This window comes from Pan troglodytes, chromosome 12 (genome assembly GCF_028858775.2).
Source record: "Pan troglodytes isolate AG18354 chromosome 12, NHGRI_mPanTro3-v2.0_pri, whole genome shotgun sequence".
NCBI lineage: Eukaryota > Metazoa > Chordata > Mammalia > Primates > Hominidae > Pan > Pan troglodytes.
In genome coordinates this window covers 11,372,654-11,391,153 of record NC_072410.2, presented here as the reverse complement: position 1 = coordinate 11,391,153, position 18,500 = coordinate 11,372,654, and the positions used below count along the sequence as shown (strand labels likewise).

General features: G+C 39.4%; 1 protein-coding gene across 14 annotated transcripts in view; it reads right to left on the bottom strand.

Moving 5' to 3' along the window:
• ANAPC1 (anaphase promoting complex subunit 1) overlaps nt 1–18,500 on the bottom strand; it is a 116,835-nt gene that overhangs the window by 61,635 nt on the left and 36,700 nt on the right. For all 14 annotated transcript variants that reach the window (XM_063789425.1, XM_063789426.1, XM_016949243.4 and 11 more), the window contains 6 exons: nt 18,278–18,338; nt 14,581–14,768; nt 9,625–9,699; nt 5,804–6,072; nt 4,422–4,513; nt 2,498–2,646 (listed from right to left, as the gene is read on the bottom strand). In XM_063789425.1, coding sequence (XP_063645495.1) covers nt 2,498–2,646; nt 4,422–4,513; nt 5,804–6,072; nt 9,625–9,699; nt 14,581–14,768; nt 18,278–18,338 — 834 coding nt within the window. The remainder of the gene's footprint in view (nt 1–2,497; nt 2,647–4,421; nt 4,514–5,803; nt 6,073–9,624; nt 9,700–14,580; nt 14,769–18,277; nt 18,339–18,500) is intronic.

The window sequence follows — 18,500 nt, the reverse complement described above, 5'->3', positions numbered from 1 at the left end:
GGGAATGGGGAGTCACTGTCTAATAGGTACAGAGTTTATGTTGGGGATGATGAAAAAGTCTTGGGTACGGACAGTGGTGATGGCAACATAACAATGTGAACGTATTCAACGCCACTGGATTGTACACTCAAAAATAATTTCAGGCCGGGCACAGTGGCTCACGCCTGTAACCCCTGCACTTTGGGAGGCCAAGGTGGGCAGATCACCTGACGTCAGGAGTTCAAGACCAGCCTGGCCAACATGGTGAACCCCCATCTCTACTAAAAATACAAAAATTAGCCAGACTTGGTGACTAATGCCTGTAATCCCAGCTACTCGGGAGGCTGAGGCAGGAGAATCGCTTGAACCTAGGTGGCGGAGGTTGCAGTGAGCCGAGATCGTGCCACTGCACTCCAGCCTGGGCAACAGAGTGACTCCGTCTCAAGAAACAATAATAATAACAATTTCAATGACAAATATTATGTTATATATATTTTGCTATCATTAAAAAAATCTGTGTTTTTTAAACAGAATCATCATTCTGTATGTCTGTTTTGGAGCCATGGGGGGGACTCTGAAGCACTTCTCACCATGAAGCAGAGCAAAATGTAGAGTAAAGAAAAAGAAGGGCAGGGGGCAAAGACATTTACAGTCTGCCAACATTTGAGAGAAGGGACAAAAGCATATGGTTCTCCGGCAAGCCTGGGAAGACCCCACCTGGAAAGGCCCACAAGGGGCCTATGAGCAGGCTGCTCCAGGATGGGGGGACTGAGGAACAGGTATGCCAAGAAACTTACCTTATTCACCGTTACAGCCCTATGGTTCTATATGAAGGTTTGATCTTGGACATGTATTAACCAGTAATAACAAACTAATTTCTAAAAATAAATAAATCATGAGATTTGCAGCTAGAGGTAAACAAAAAATAATAAAAATAAATAAAGAAGTGTTTCTTGAAAAAAATTTCAGCAGGATTTTTCTTTGTAGCTATAGACAAGCTGATTATAAAATCAGTATGGGACGGGCGCGGTGGCTCACACCTGTAATCCCAGCAATTTGGGAGGCTGAGCCAGGCGGATCACTTGAGGTTGAAAGTTCGAGACCAGCCTGGACAATATGGTGAAACCCCGTCTCTACTAAAAATACAAAAAATTAGCCGGGCGTGGTGTGGGATCCTGTAATCCCAGCTATTTGGGAGGCTGAGGCAGGAGAATCGCCTGAACCCAGAAGGTGGCGGTTGCAGTGAGCTGAGATCACTCCACTGCACTCTAGCCTAGGCAACAGAGTGAGACTCTGTCTCAAAAATAAAAATGAAAATAAAATCAGTATGAAAAGGCAAGAAGAGTCATGAAGGGAGGAGTAACGCTAATCAATTTTAAAGACTTACTATAAAGCTACAGTAATGACAGCGTAGACAGCCACAAAGATCAATGAACCAGAATAGAAAGTCCAGAAACAGACACACAAGAATGTGGCCAAATTAACTTTTGACAAAAGTGCAAATGCAATAGAGAAAGGATAGTCTTTTCAAAAAACAGTGCTGAAAGAACTGGATATCCAAATGAAATAATAAAAACCTTGACTTAAAACCTGACATGTTATAATAGATTAACAAAATGGATTAGAGATCTAAATGTAAAACATGCAAAGAAACCCAGGAGAAAATATTCAAAACCTGAAGTTAAACAAAGAATTATTAGACATGACACTAAAAGCAACATCCATTAAAGAAAAATACAGATAAACTAGCTTCATCAAAATTAAACACTTTTGCTCTTTGATGTATTAAGAGAATGACGAGACAAGACAAAGTAGAAACCAGAAGAAAATATCTGCAAACCACATATCTGACAAAACCTCATACCTAGAACCCTGAAAACATCATTGGCCATTAGGAAAATACAAGTTAAAACCACAATGAGGTATAACTACACATCTCTCAGAAAGACAAAAATAAAAAAGAGTGACAATACCAAACACCAACAAGAATGCAGGTAAATGATCTCTTAAATATTGCTGGTAAAAATGTAAAATGGAAGAGCCACTCTGGAAAACAGATGACAGTTTCTTTAAAAACAAAATATAAACTTAACTATATGACCCATCAATCCTACTCCTAGGTACCTGTCCTAGAGAAAGCAAAACTTACATTCACATAAAACGCTAAGCATGAATGCTGACAGCATCTATATTTACAATTGCTAAAAACTGAAATCAACCCAATTATCTTGAATGAAAAACCAACTATGGCACATTCATGCAATCAACTACTAATTAGCCATAGAATGCAATGAACTGTCGATACAGGAAACAACTTGGATGAGTCTCGAAATCATGAGAGAAATTTTTGAGGGTGATGTAAATGTTCTATATCCTCATTGTAGTAATTACATGAATCTATACACGTACTGAAATTCACAGAACTATACACAGAAAGAAAAACTTAATATCAGGTGTACTTTTGAAAACTAAATTTTAAAAGAAAAAGGAGATAGGTAGTAACACTCCACATACATACCAAGACTACAAGTCTGCTTCTTTCACAGATTCCAGGGAGGTAAGGATAAGGCGGCATTCCTTCACCCTTCAGACAAGAACTCACCCACTGATAAATACTTGGTGGCTCAGATGTAAAAAATGATGGATGATGCATAAATCCTGTTTGACCTTTAAAATTAGATAAATATTCAAAAAGACACGAAAATACATTAAGACAACATTATTTTATTTTAAACGGAAGATGATCAACAGTTACTTGTCATTTTGAAACAACTAGAATAATATTTTTCCAGCCGTGTGCAGTGGCTCACGCCTGTAACCCCAGTACTTTGGGAGGCCCAAGCAGGTGGATCACGAGGTCAGGAGTTAAAGAACAGCCTGGCCAACATGGTGAAACCCCATTTTTACTAAAAATACAAAAAAAAAATTAGCTGGGCCTGGTGGTGCGCACCCATAGTCCCAGCTACTTGGGAGACTGAGGCAGAAGAATCACCTGAACCCGGGAGGTGGAGGTTGCAGTGAGCCGAGATCACGCCTAAGAGACAGAGCAAGACTCTGTCTCAAAAAAAAAAAAAAGGAATAACGTTTTTCCATATTCTCCAAAATGCTTCATGTTTTCTGCCACAGTACATAAGTAACTATGTTATTAAATGTAGAATTTAAATGACTTCTATTTTATCCCATCCTGGATGGAAATTTAGCAAATTCTTGTTCCCAAGGCATATAAAGAATCTAACCAAAGGCTGGATGTGGTGGCTAACACCTGTAATCCCAGCCCCTTGGGAGGCTGAGTCAGGTGGATCACTTGAGGTCAGGAGTTCGAGGCCAGCGTGGCCAACATGGTGAAACCCCATCACTACTAAAAATACAAAAATTAGCCAGGTGTGGTGGCACACATCTATAACCCCAGGCAATCCCAGGCACTTGGGAGGCTGAGGCAGGAGAATCGCTTGAGCCTGGAAGGCAGAGGATGCAGTGAGCCAAGATCGTACCACTGCACTCCCGTCTGGGCGACAGAGTGAGACCCTGTCTCAAAAAAAAAAAAAAAAAAAGCAGAATCTAATCAAAAATCTTGACCTAACCCTAAAGGTGAAAAAAACAAAAGAAACATCCAGGATTCAGGTCTGTTCCAACAACTGGGACCCAAATTTCAGTACCTTTAGCTCAGGGTCTAGGATAGTACAGTGGTGATGGAAATGTTCTGTGTCTGTATCTGCACTGTCCAATATGGTAGCACTAGCCCCATGTGGCTACTGAGTTCTCAAAATGCGGCTAGTGCACTGAGGAAATATATGTTTTATTTTAATTGAATTTAAGTAGCATATGGTTAGTGGTACTAACTGTACACTACAAGTCTAAGTTAAAAGCATCCTTGGTGGCCTGGCGCGGTGGCTCACGCCTGTAATTCCAGCACTTTGGGAGGCCGAGGCGGGTGGATCACAAGGTCAGGAGATCAAGACTATCCTGTGTAACACGGTTAAACCTCGTCTCTAATAAAAATACAGAAAAATTAGCCAGGTGTGGTGGCGGGCACCTGTAGTCCCAGCTACTCAGGAGGCTGAGGCAGGAGAATGGCGTGAACCCAGGAGGCAGAGCTTGCAGTGAGCCAAGATCGCGCCACTGCACCCCAGCCTGGGTGACAGAGCGAGACTCCGTCTCCAAAAAAAAAAAAAAAAAAGCATCCTTGACACTGGAAGCTCTTTCTCTGACTTTTGCAAGTCAGAACCTTAGGGATGGGTAAAATTTTCCCTAAACACTGAAGATAGTATGGCTTACCACGTGTCAGAAAACAAGCACTATGAACTAAAATCTGCCTGGTGGAAAGGCACTGCCCCTGACTTAGAAGCTAATGGTAAGAAATACATCCTCTGCTATTCATTGAGAAAGATACAAGGAAATATCACTACACTGTTGACAAAATATTTAAAAGCATGACTACTTACCTGGATCAATTGTGCACACTTGTCCAGTAGTTCTGACAAGCGTTGGGTAGTCTCTATAGTAATGATCTACATAAGGCCCCAATTTTAAGTCCCTAAAACAGTAAGGGCATGTAAAAAAGAAGGTATTACAGCACTTTCTCCCAACAGAATTGGAAGGATTCATTAGTTGAATCTTTCAATTTAAAAACTTACTTATGAGAAAGATAACCAAATCTAGAGTCTCTCTATTGTATTTTTGGACTTTAAAGTGCCCAGTGTGACAAATGGAACCCAATCTCTTTTTGCTAAATTTTGTGGAAGTAAAACTACAGTAAAAGCACCGTGATCTAGTTCCTCCTCTGCTATTTACTAGCTGTGTGATCTTCCATAAGTCATGTCTATAAACCTCAGTATTTTCTTCTAGAAAATGGGGCAATACCAGCTCACTTACTCTGAAGTTTTAAAGATTAAATAAGATAAAATATGTAAAAAAAAAAAAAAAAACCTGATAAAATGTAAAACATCATACACATTACTTATTTCAGAGAGCCATGATTATGGTTTGGAAATTACTTAATTACAAAAGAATTTTCATGATAGTAATGACATCCTAAGAGATATTTACCATTGATTAAAACTGCCATGTCTCAGGATTGAATTTCAAGATCTCAAAAAAGACAACAGAAATTAGAAAATGTACTATATCTTAACTCAGAGGTTGACATTTCAATTCAAATTCAACTTCTTTATCACCAAAGGTCATAAAGGTCAAACAACACATAAGTATGACCCTAGAATTCTGAGCCATACACCAGGTGCTTCAAAGCTCTTGAAAGGTGTTGAAACGTATTTTTAGAACTATCTTATTGTGGATCTACTATGAGTGCCTCAAAGACAGGGACAACCTCAGACTGCAACAAGGATAGCATAGCAAAATGAGTCTACAACTATCAAACACTCATATCCCAGGAAACAAATTTAGGCAAGTTTCCTCATCACTAAAATAGGAAACTTACCTTGTTTGAGACTTTATATGTAAACTATGATTTTGTCAACTATAAAGCACTATTTGAATGTGGATATTACAAAACAGCAGATGTTATTCTAGAACTCCCACCGCAGTATAGCCAGTCGGTCATCCTGTCAAAATGAAAATCTGAGCAGGTCATCTCCATTTTTTCGTGACCTTCCACTAATCTCAGGACAAAGACTAAAAATCCCTGCATGGCTCACAGGCCCTTACAAAACCAGTATCTTCAAACAACTCTGTGGTTTACAGAGATGCCCTAGTTTTCTGAGAAGGTAGATTTCAGAAAATTATTTACAAGGTCCCTATATGATATCATGGAAAAGACAGTCATCTCAGGACTTCCTGGCAGTTTCTAACCTACAAACAAATTTACCTTGCCAACTGAACGAGAAGTTCAACAAGTGAACAAATTCCTTCTCCCATTAGAGTATTCAACTTAAGCTCCTCATACACAAGGTGAAGAACGAAAAAAATTGCAGGTATGTGCGTAAAGAGAAGTGTAGAAGAATCCAGACTGAGATTCTGTGAAAAATCCTCATCCTTCATCTGTGAAGCTTCTGAAGGACTCAGACATAAAGATCTGTTCAAAAGATGAGACTCAACATTCTGGTGGTAGTCTGAATTTAGTAAATATTCCCAGTCCTGAGAAGAATAAAAAGAATATTAATTTTTAAAAATAATACCTCCTTATAATATCATAAGAAAATTAATTCACTTAAAACAATTCAAGTTTCATTTTCACATTAAGTTGATCTAAGAGTATGTTAAAAAAAAAAAGATAATGCTAAGAATGAAGTAACTATAAAATAGCAAGTCAGTTATAAACGTTAAGGCAAGCCACCTTTAAAAACCATTAAAAAAAATCTTTTCATGCCCTCTTAGGAAAGACATTGGGAGAAGAATTATACTATTTAGGTAGAGATTGAGAGAGAAAATTTAAGATTATCTCAGGCTAGGTTTTATAGGAAAAGTAGATGGCAAGTTAGTGGCCACTACACTGAACTGTGTTTTGGTAAGAAGGAAGGTCCACCTGCATTCATCTGGTGTATTCATCTTTCCACATGTATAAGATGCCAGGGCTAGTAATATAATCTAATAATCAACTGATTTTTATATTCAGACTGATTGGACTACATTTTCCAAATGTTCAGTCTATTTTGGTTCTACTTGTGATTTACTGCATTTGGTTCAGAGAATGTGGTTTATGCTATTTCCAGATCTTGGAATTTACTGGTGTTTTTATAAGGCTTAATACAGTGTGTTATTCTAAATTAAAAATTCTTAGACTAGATACAGAAAGAACTAACCATAAAAGAAAAAACTGGGCCGGGTGCAGTGGCTCATGCCTGTAATCTCAGCACTTTGGGATGCCGAGGCGGGTGGATCACGAGGTCAGGAGATCGAGACCATCCTGGCTAACACGGTGGAACCCCATCTCTTCTAAAAAAAAACAAAAAAATTAGCTGGGTGTGGTGGCGGGTGCCTGTTAGTCCCAGCTATTGGGGAGGCTGAGGCAGGAGAATGGCATGAACCTGGGAGGCGGAGCTTGCAGTGAGCTGAGATCATGCCACTGCACTTCAGCCTGGGCAACAGAGCGAGACTCCGTCTCAAAAATAAAATAAAATAAAATAAAAAACTGATATATTGGATAACTAAAATAAAAAATTCTGCTCATCAAAGACACTGTTAAAGCCACATTTTAAGGGAAAATATGGTCAAGAATTCATGTCTAGAACATGTAAGAACTTCACCAGCTTATATATTTTTTAAAATCTAACTTACAAGTCGATAAAGATTTGAACAGAAACTTCACAAAAAGATACATAAGCAGCTAATGAGCACATGAAAGAGTGTTTAACATCCTGCTACCTCAGCCTCCAAGTAGCTAGGACTACAGGTTATGCGCCATCATGCCTGGCTAATTTTCAAATTTTTTTGGTAGACAACTGGTCTTACTATAATATGTTGCCCAGGCTGGTCTCCTGGGCTGAAGCAGTCCTCCTGCCCCTACCCCTCAAAGTGCTGTGATTACAGGCGTGAATTTTCATTTAAAAGAAATTAAATTAAAAGAAATTAAAATTACAGATGTGAATTTTAATTTAAAAGAAATTAAATTAAATTAAAATTCACACCTGTAATCGCAGCACTTTGAGAGATAGGGGCAGGAGGACTGCTTGAGCCCAGGAGTTTGAGACCAGCCTGGGCAACATATTATAGTAAGACCTTGTCTCTACCAAAAAAATTTAAAAATTAGCCAGGCATGATGGAGCATACCGGTAGTCCTAGCTACTTGGAGGCTGAGGTAGGAGGATGGCTTGAGCCTAGGAGTTCAAGATTACAGTCAACTACGATAGCATCACTGCAGTCCAGCATAGGCAACAGAGTGACACCCTGTCTCTTAAAAAAAAAAGAAAAGAAATGAAAATGTACGTCCACGGGCTGGGCATGGTGGCTCACACCTGTAATCTCAGCACTTTGGGAGGCCAACATGGGCAGATTATTGAGGCCAGGAGTTTGAGACCAGACTGGCCAACATGGCAAAATCCAGTCTCTACTAAAAATACAAAAATTAGCCAGGCATGGTGGCGCACACCTGTAATTCTAGCTACTGGGGAGGCTGAGGCATGAGAACTGCCTGAACTCGGGAGTCAGAGGTTGCAGTGAGCCGAGATCGTGCCACTGCACTCCAGCCTGGATGACAGAGCAAGACTCCGTCTCAAAAAAAAAGAAGAAAATATATATCCACAAAGACTTGCCAGTGAATTTTGGCAGTAGCTTGCTTTATTCATAAGACTTAAAAAAAAAAAAAAGGAAATAGCCTAGATATCTACCAGCAGAAGAAGGATGGATAAACAAACTATGGTATATTCACACTACTCAGCAATAAAAAAGCACAAACTACTGGTATCTGTTAACAATATGAATTAATCTCAAAAGCATTATGCTGAATAAATCTTATACCAAAGATTACATACTATATTATTTTATTTACATCAAGTTCTAGAACAGGTATAACTAAGATATGGTGACAGAATTCAGATCAGTGATTGCTAGAAGAAGAGAATAAAGCTGATTAAAAACAGCAAGAGGGGCCGGGCCCAGTGGCTCATGCCTGTAATCCCAGAACTTTGGGAGGCCGAGGTGGGCAGATCACGAGGTCAGGAGTTTAAGACCAGCCTGACCAACATGGTAAAACCCCATCTCTACTAAAAATACAAAAGTTGGCCAGGTGTGGTGGCGCATGCCTATAATCCCAGCTATTCAGGAGGCTGAGGCAGGAGAATAGCTTCAACCCAGAAGGTGGAAAGCCGACATCGTGCCACTGCACTCCAGCCTGGGCGATAAGGCGAGACTCCGTCTCAAAAAAAAAAAAAACCGCACAAGGAAATTTTATGGAGTTATAAAAATATTGTGTGTCTTTATAGGAGTGTAGGTTACATGAGTGTGCATATATTAAAACTGATCAAACTGTAAACTCAAGCTGTATTTCATTTTTGTAAATTACACCACAATTTAAAAAAACATATTTGGACCACTTAAGAATAATACCATGGAGGCCAGGTGTGGTGGCTCATGCCTGTAATCTCAGCACTTTGGGACGCCAAGGTTAGGAAGGTAACTTGACGTCAGGAGTTCGAGACCAGCCTGGCCAACATGGTGAAACCCTGTCTCCACCAAAACTACAAAAATTAGCCGGGCATGGTGGCGGGCGCCTGTAATCCCAGCTATTCAGGAGGCTGAGGCAGGAGAACTGCTTGAACCTGGGAGGCGGAGATTGCAGTGAGCTCAGATCGTGCCACTGCACTCCATCCCGGGCGACAAGAGCGATACTCCGTCTCAAAAAAAAAAAAAAGGAATATACCATGGAACCTGATACAACTGAGAACCTTAATTTAAAAAACACTGCATAAAAAAGGTAAATGCTGTCATTTCAGGTGATCAGTTGATACTAAAATGTCTACAAACCCAAACTGAAATCATGCAGTAATACATGTATTAATTTTTAGAAAATCATTAAAGACCACAGAAAATGTAACACATCCTACTCTTCAAAATAATTGCTATTCAGTATTAAAATAAATAAAGTGAAAGGTGTTGGAAAGATAGAGGAATTGATAGGAATACCACAGAAGTGGAAGAATAGTATGAATATCCATAAATTAATTTATATTAGCAAGAAATAATAATGCTTACATCATCAGATCCAGTCTCGGAAGGCCTTGCTTTTTTGGGCGCAATGACAGGAGAAAGTGATCCTTCAAAGTCAAACTGAAAAGTAACCCCAAAAGAAAAGATAAAAATCATAAATGCATTCCTGTCCACTGACCAACTTAAAGGATTCAGAAATCAGTTCTGCCAATTATGAAAACTGAGAAAAGCCATCAAAACTCATTTTTTGATCTGGAAAGTCATTATTTAAATATCTTTCTTCCAGGTTACTGTAAAGATGAAATGAAATCATATTAATATATGCAAACATCTAGAACAGTGCCTGGGCTCCTAAGGACTGATTTTAATGGTAGTTTCCTTCCCTCTCCTACTTCTGTAACGACATAGATTACATCACATCTTTGGTAGAAAAAGAAACTTTAGGCATATCCACAATATACCAAGTCTCAAAGGATCAACCCAATATCAGTCAAATGTTAGAACTAAGCAAACATTTATTTACAGTCCACCTACAGTAAACTATCTAACAATTCTATGGCAGAGACAGGTAGCTACTCTGGAAAATCTTTTTTCTCCTCTTTCTCCTGAACCCACAGCCAGACTACATACATACGTCTGCCTCCTTTGAAGTTAGGTGTGACCCTTTGACAGAGTTAATTATAAATGGAAGTCACTGTCATCACTTTCAGGACCAGTCCAGTCCTACCCCTGCTCCTCCAGGCTCTTTGCCCCTTCCACCTGACTGGAATGCAGTCAACCAACGGCAATCTTTGAACCAAAGATAAAAGATCCTCCATCAACCTGGGTTCCTGAATAACTGTGTGGCCTGTTTATCTGCTAAGCCCTGTTATGTAAGCAAGACACACATTTTTATTGTGTTTGAGCCATTGTATCTTTTGAGGCCTTTCTATTACAATAGTGAGCCTATCTTCTAACTAGTACAACTACATCAAAGCAGTTTTCTACAAGTTGCTCTTCTTCAATTTCCCCTGGCATAATCTTTGCTGCCCCAGCTACTTCACATGGGCATTGACCATCAACTAATAAACTGTAACTCTATAAATGGCAATGGTTATTTTCCTATGCTGAAAAACTTAGATATTTATCAACTCACTCACCTAAACAGAGTTGATTTCTATATAAAAACTAAACATAGGTAGCAATAAAGTGATTTTTAAAACTGAATGTTATTGAGAGAGAAGATCTGCTTGTGAAGCGTTCAAATAAAAAACAGCCCAACTCATATATATTATAAAAAACCTGGTAGTAACAGTGAAATCAAAGCAACAAATATAACAGTAACTATCTAACCTAAAACTTCAAACAAAATGTAACACACACAAAGTCCCACAGTCAAAAAGAATGTCCCTGCTATAATTATCAGATTCATAAGGCCTGGAGTTATGAGAAAGTAGAAATTGCCTGATAAGGATGGCTCTCTGTGCCATACATGGATCTGTTTAATCTTCACTCTTTCAATGTGTCTCAGGTTAGCCAACCCTGTTATATGCTCCTATGGACCCTTACCCTTCATCTATCATAACACATTTATCATATATTATTTATTTGTTTCCCCCAAGACAGTCAATTCCAGAGGAACAATCTGTTTTGTCTGGGGTATATGTGAGAAACCTGGCATCATGCCTGGCCCACAGCAGGGATTCAATATTTATCTAATGAAAAAAACAGGAGCCCGGAAGCCACAAAAAGTTAACCCCAAATGCAACTGTTCCTACAATGTACAGTCCAGTGCACTCATGTAACACATCAGCAAATTAAAGAAAGCACAAAGAAATGCCAAAAATTGTGTAACGAGTCATTGGCAGAAATTCTGTACTCCACCACATTATATATATGAAAACAAAAAGAATAAATCTGAACAAAGCAAAATGAAAACCATTTGCCAATGAGGACCATTTTATCCTAAGCTTTGACTATGAGGACAAAAGATAACAAGGGTTTAACCATGCAGTCCTATAAATAAATGGCAAAGCAACTTGGCCTCAAGAATTGATTTCCTTATTCCTTCCTTTATAATTATCATGCAATAAGTAAGTCAAAGAGCCATGTCCTTCTCTGCAAAGGAAAAAATGGGTAGGTGCTCAGTCCTCCCCAAAACATGGAAACGCGAGGGGGCATAGGTTCTCTGCCAGAGACTAGGACACAACAATCTGTACTCATCAACAAGTTCCAAGGACAATGATACACAAAACTACAGAAAGCTGACGTGCTTTTTCATAATGTAGAAATCCAGTTTCTATGAGGCTTAATCTTTTCACATGTAATAAAGAACAGAAAAATTGGGGATAATGTCACTTGGATACACTTGTTTAAAATAAGAAAAGAAGGTAATCCTAGCACTTTGGGAGGCCAAGGTGGGAGGATTACTTGAGCTCAGGAGTTTGAAACCATCATAGCCGACATGGCAAAACCCCGTCTCTACTAAAAATAAAGAAATTAGCCAGGCGTGGAGGTACACGCCTGTAATCCCAGCTACTCAGGAGGCTGAGGCACAAGAATCGCTTCAACTTAGGAGGCAGAGGTTGTAGTGAGCCAGGATAGCGCCACTGCATTCCAGCCTAGACCACAGAGCGAAACCCCGTCTTAAAAAAGGAAAGAAAAGAAAAGAAAATTGTCCCTATTTTCCCATAAGATTTCTCTCAAGGAAATTGCAGAGAGCAATTCCTTCATGTGCTGAAATAGACACAAACTCTTAAAAACAGTATCTCACTCAGATGGAAAACGGCATTCACTCAACAAATGTTCACTGAGTATCCTTCTATGCCAGGCAATACCACAGGTCCTGGAGAGAGAGAGTAGTAAACAAAACTAAGCAAAAATCTTTGCCTTCCTAGAATTTACATTCCAGTTGGGGGAGGAAGGACACAAAACAAAATAAGTAAAACATATAGTATATTATATTTAAGTGAGAAGAAAAAAAAACAGGTAAATGGCACTAAAGGTATGGAGGCAGGTGTAATTCTATAGAGAGAGGCAGGACAGGCAGCACTGAGGTGACATCTGAATAAAGACCTAAGCACATCTTGTCAGAGGGAAAGCATTCTCCATACAGGTAATGGCAAGTGCTAACACTCAGAGGCAGAAACATGCTGGCAGTGCTCAGGGAACAGAGCTGAGGCCAATGTGGCTGGGATGATGCGTGCAAAGCATTAAGAAATAAGAGCAGGAAGGTGAGCAAGGGCTAGGTCACATGGCATCTTATAAGCCTATGGCCTTTACTCTGAGTGACATGGGAAGTCACTGGGGGATTCTATGCAGAGGCGTGACGAACGCAACCTGACGTTATCAAACAGGATTACTGTGGCCACTGGACTGAGAAGAGACTGGAACATAGACAAAGGACATGAAATACGAATCAAAAAATAAGAACTATAAATAACTGATGAAATTTTGAAAAAAACATTCCCATTTACTTATAGAGAAATAAGATAAAATTTCTCAGGAAGCTGGCAAAGGTTCACCACACCACAAATAAACATTGCAGTGAAATGGGCGCTTTTAAATGATGCTAGTAAGAATGTCACCGGCGAACCCCTTTCCAAACATTACTTGACCTCACAGTTTCTCTTTTAAGATTCAATTCTTGGGAAGTAACTAGAGATGTGGTTAAAGATTCGTGAAAAAGGATGTTTATAAATTACAATAAGGAAAACAACAGATTCACAAGGTACAATTATTAGCTATTGGTTAATTATGATAAAACTACACTATGAAGAAATGATGGAGATATTTTAGAAAAAATTTTTAATGATACGGGAAATTTTCATTGGTATTTTTATATAGAAGCTAACATCAAAAATATTTAGAGTGGTTATCTCTGAGTAGTATAATTATTTTCTTAATTCCTCCATTTTCCACATTTTCCTTTCATAATTAAGACAAAAAACAAATTTTAAAAATGGATTTGCTGGCCAGGCGCGGTGGCTCACGCCTGTAATTCCAGCACTTTGGGAGGCTGAGACGGGCAGATCACGAGGTCAGGAGATCGAGACCATCCTGGCTAACACGGTGAAACCCCGTCTCCACTAAAAATACAAAAAATTAGCCAGGCGTGGTGGCGGGCGCCTGTAGTCCCGGCTACTCGGGAGGCTGAGGCAGGAAAATGGCGTGAACCCAGGAGGCAGAGCCTGTAGTGAGCTGAGATTGCGCCATTGCACTCCAGCCTAGGCAACAGAGCGACATTCTGTCTCAAAAAAAAAAAAAAAAAAAAGGATTTGCTGTGCAAGACTAAAACATATAGAATGGTACAGCTGAGCTACCTGGAAAGGGGGTAATTACAATCTAGAGTGATTTTTTTTCAGAGTGACCAAGGCAAAGTTGTCCTGGGAGTGATCTCCAAAGCTAGAAGGCGATCACCAATACTGAAGACACCACTCTGCTGATTTTGTAAATAATCTAATAAGGGCCTGTAAGGATTTTACTGCGGGAAGAGGGTGAGAGATAAGGCCTTATACCATTAACAGAGTAGATACTCAGGCTAAAGTACTTTAAATCTCCCTCAAATCAAACCTTCCTCTTCACATCCCAAGCAATATGTGTGTAAAAAGACAATCTTGTCTTCAGAAAACAATGTTAAACAAGGAGTCAGAAGATGCAGTCTAGTCATAGTTTTTAAAAAATCACAGATCTGTGATTTCTTTGTGATCCAGTTTCTTCATTAATAAAACCAAGACTATCACTAATCCTAGCATAACTTGCAGTCATTTTACAAAGGTGAAATGAGAAATAGTCATATATGCTTTAACATCCTAAAGCTCAGTAATTATAATCACTAGTAAAATGTTAATATTAAATATTAAGTGAGATTTGATTTACAATATATAGATACAATAAATCTTAATATTATTCTATTATTTTGAATATGATACGCCTATTATGTAATCTCAATGTTATATTACCAATTATGCAACCATTACATTAACAGAATAACTCATAAAGAAAACAACTGTATTTACTTACATTTCTAGTCCATGCTAAGCGGTCTGTGTTATAACCCATCATGTTCATGAGACAAGTCACAAATAAATTCCACTCTGAGTGATAACTGGGTCCTCCTGGAGCACTGTGGACATTGTACCACTTGACAAGCATCTGAACTGCTATTTCTTTTGGCAGGATAAACTTAATTGCTTGCAAACACGTTTGTACTATTAAAAGCAAAGATTAATTTTAGTATTCTTACTCTGCATGCATTTCTTTTCCCCTTTCAATAACCAAGTTTTTTAACTTCTACTATGTAAAGGCCAATTATTATGAAAAGAAAACTGTCATTAAAGAGCCAATGGGATGCAAACATTACCTAACCCATCATCTGAAACTAAAACCAACTACTGAATTCAACAGGGCTTGAAAGGGGTCTGAAGACAGCTTTTTTTTTTTTTTTTTTTTTTTTGAGAGGGTGTCTCGCTCTGTTGCCAGGCTGGAGTGCTGTGGCACGGTCTTGGCACACTGCAACTTCTGCCTCCTGAGTTCAAGCGATTCTCCTGCCTCAGCCACCAAGTAGCTGGGATTACAGGCGTCTGTCACTGCCCCAGGCTAATTTTTGTATTTTTAGTAGAGACCATGTTTCACCATGTTGGCCAGGCTGGTCTCAAACTCCTGACCTCATGATCCACCCGCCTTGGCCTCCCAAAGCACTCGGATTACAGGTGTGAGCCACTGTGCCCGGCCAAGGACAGCTTTTTGATCATTAATTTTGCATCAGAAATAAAGTAACCAAATAGCCCAGTTTGCCAGAGACAGTCCTGATTTACATCCATTGCCCAGCAATTACTAACTGCTCCCCTTCTAGCTCGGGTGACAAATTAAAAGTCACTATGGGCCAGGCATGGTGACTCACGCCTGTAATCTAAGCACTTTGCGAGGTCAAGGCGGGTGGATCACCTGAGGTCAGGAGTTCGAAACCAGCCTGACCAACATGGTGAAACCCCATTTCTACTAAAAATACAAAAATTAGTTGGGCATTGTGGCAGGCACCTGTAATCCCAGCTACTCAGGAGGCTGAGGCAGGAGAATCGCCTGAACCCGGGAGGCAGAGGTTGCAGTGAGCCAAGATCACGCCATTGCACTTCAGCCTGGATGACTAGAGCGAAACTCTGTCTCAAAAAAAAAAAAAAGTCACTATGAAAAACATACAACTTCTATGTTTATACATTTATATAAAATATTGCCTATATACTTCAGTAAATATATAATATTCAATATATGCATCCACGAATAGCAATGCTTAGCTAGCATTATATGATGTTCTAAATGAGTTAACATGCCTATTAACCAAAGCTTTATAACTTTATTTCCGATGTCGTTCAGTTTCTAAAATGTTTCACAGGCTCTCTGTCTTAAAAGGGTTAAGAATTAATACCACATAATTTACACCATTCTTTTTTTGGTAAGGGGAAACAGGGTCTTCCTCTGTCCCCAGGCTGGAGTGCAGTGGTGCAATTATAGCTCACTGTCACCTCCAACTCCTGGGCTCAAGTGGTCCACCAGCTCAAGCTTCCCAAGTAGCAAGGACTACAGATGCATGCCAGCATGCCTGGCTGATTTTATTTTTCTTTTTGTAGAGACAGAGTCTCACTATGTTGTCCAAGCTGGTCTCAAACTCCTGGCCTCAAGCAACCCCCTCACCTCAGCCTTCCAAAGGGAGGGGATTATAAGCACGAGCCCACCACACCTGCCCTTATACCATTCTCAATGGCTCCACATCAATTATAGCACTACACTGTCATACAATGATCCCCTCAGAGTGGCCAGGGCTACCACTGTGAAGAGACCCAAATCTGCTTTTAGTAGTAAATAATCCCAAACTGCAATGTTTGTGTACTCACATATCCTCTCTTCCAGGATTCTTTTTTCCCTTTCCACTGTCATGCCACTGGGCCCACCCTCATCAACATATCCTCTATCCCATCAGTTTGCAATGTGCAAACTCACACAGCACAGGTTGGAAGCAAATAATATTAAAATACCAAATAACCAAGTATGTCATAGCTGAATCCAAAATAAGTGTAAACCCAATGCTGCATGAGTGTGTGAGAACCCTTTGCAGGTAAAGTACATAAACTTATGTGCATAAACTATGGGGCTTCTGTTTGGCTATAAAGGGGTAAGATTTTTTGTTTTCATTTATTTAATTTCTTCCATTATTATTTGTTTTTATATATTTTGCTTAGGCTTATAATAGTTCTAGGTACCTGGCCTTGTGATTACGAAATACCTTTTAGAGCCGGGCGCGGTGGCTCAAGCCTGTAATCCCAGCACTTTGGGAGGCCGAGGCAGGTGGATCACGAGGTCAGGAGATCGAGACTATCCTGGCTAACACAGTGAAACCCCGTCTCTACTAAAAATACAAAAAAATTAGCCGGGCGTGGTGGCGGGCACCTGTAGTCCCAGCTACTCGGGAGGCTGAGGCAGGAGAATGGCATGAACCCGGGAGGCGGAGCTTGCAGTGAGCCAAGATCGCGCCACTGCACTCCAGAACCTGGGCGACAGAGCGAGACTCCGTCTCAAAAAAAAAAAAAAAAAAAAAAAACCTTTTAGAAGGCAAGGAATCTCTATATCAACTTGGAATACCATTTACTAGCAGTGAAAATTCCTAAAATGTAAAAGTCATTCTTGTCTACAATCTGCCTGCTTTGGCAGTTAGATTTGAAACCAAGATATGTCATGAACTTCCTTATATCATACAGGCATTCTTTTCTTAACCTACATTTGTTGGCAAATCCCTTCAATTCTAACATTTTGTTTACTATGCTATGTTCAGAAATATTCTCCTCAAGCATTTTTGAAATTGCATCTCAGGAATAATTCAAGCAGAATCCAATATTTATTAAGATAATTCTGATTGTATTTTGACAATAATATTAAGTTTTATTCAATTAAGGCAATTAGGTTACTTTCACAATTTATCTGAAAATTGAGATATTTATTTTAAAATTAAAAACATCATTAATACATTACAGAAAAAAAAACATTAAATATGCCAAGAATTATCTTAGTTGCTTAAGCTTCCAGTTTCCCAGATGTTCTTGCAAGAGGCATGTCCATATATATACATATACATATATACATATACATATATATATTTTTTTTTTTTTTTTTTTTTTTGAGACAGAGTCTCACTCTATCACCTAGGCTGGAGTGCAGTGGCACGATCTCGGCTCACTGCAACCTCCGCATTCTAGGTTCAAGCGATTCTCCTGCCTCAGACTCCCAAGTAGCTGAGATTACAGAAGTGCGCCACCACACCCCGCTGATTTTTGTATTTTTAGTAGAGAAAGGGTTTCACGACGTTGGCCAGGCTAGTCTCGAACTACCGACATCAAGCGATCCACCCACCTCAGTCTCACAAAGTGTTGGGATTACAGGTGTGAGCCACCATGCCCAGCAGGCATGTCCATATATTATTATACTGCACAATATTCCCCAACAGAAGAACCTCAGGGAACAGAACTAGCACATCCTTCACCTGTACTCCAGCCTTAGAGCACACATAGAGTGGACATCACAAAGCACTCCCTAGCTCTTTAAAGCTCCTCTACAAAGCTAAGAACTTGATCCAGTGGCTTCAAAAATGTCAAAGTAATGTTTAAAACCCCAATTATTAATGTAAATCACAATTACTTCATGTCTTATAAATGAAACTTCTCAATCGTACCTAATTCAGAGGTGGCAATTTCAGGAATAGTGATCCTAACCATGGAGCCATTACTCAGTTCCTAGATGGAAACAAATGAGAAAGTAAATAAAATCTGTGCATTCTAAGTCTTTGAATGTCTTAAAAATAGCTGGTACAAGACTTTGCCCATCAAAGCAATAAAATAAATGAAAAACAATTTTCAAACAGAAATGAACACTTCCGAATTTCAGAAACTTTAAAT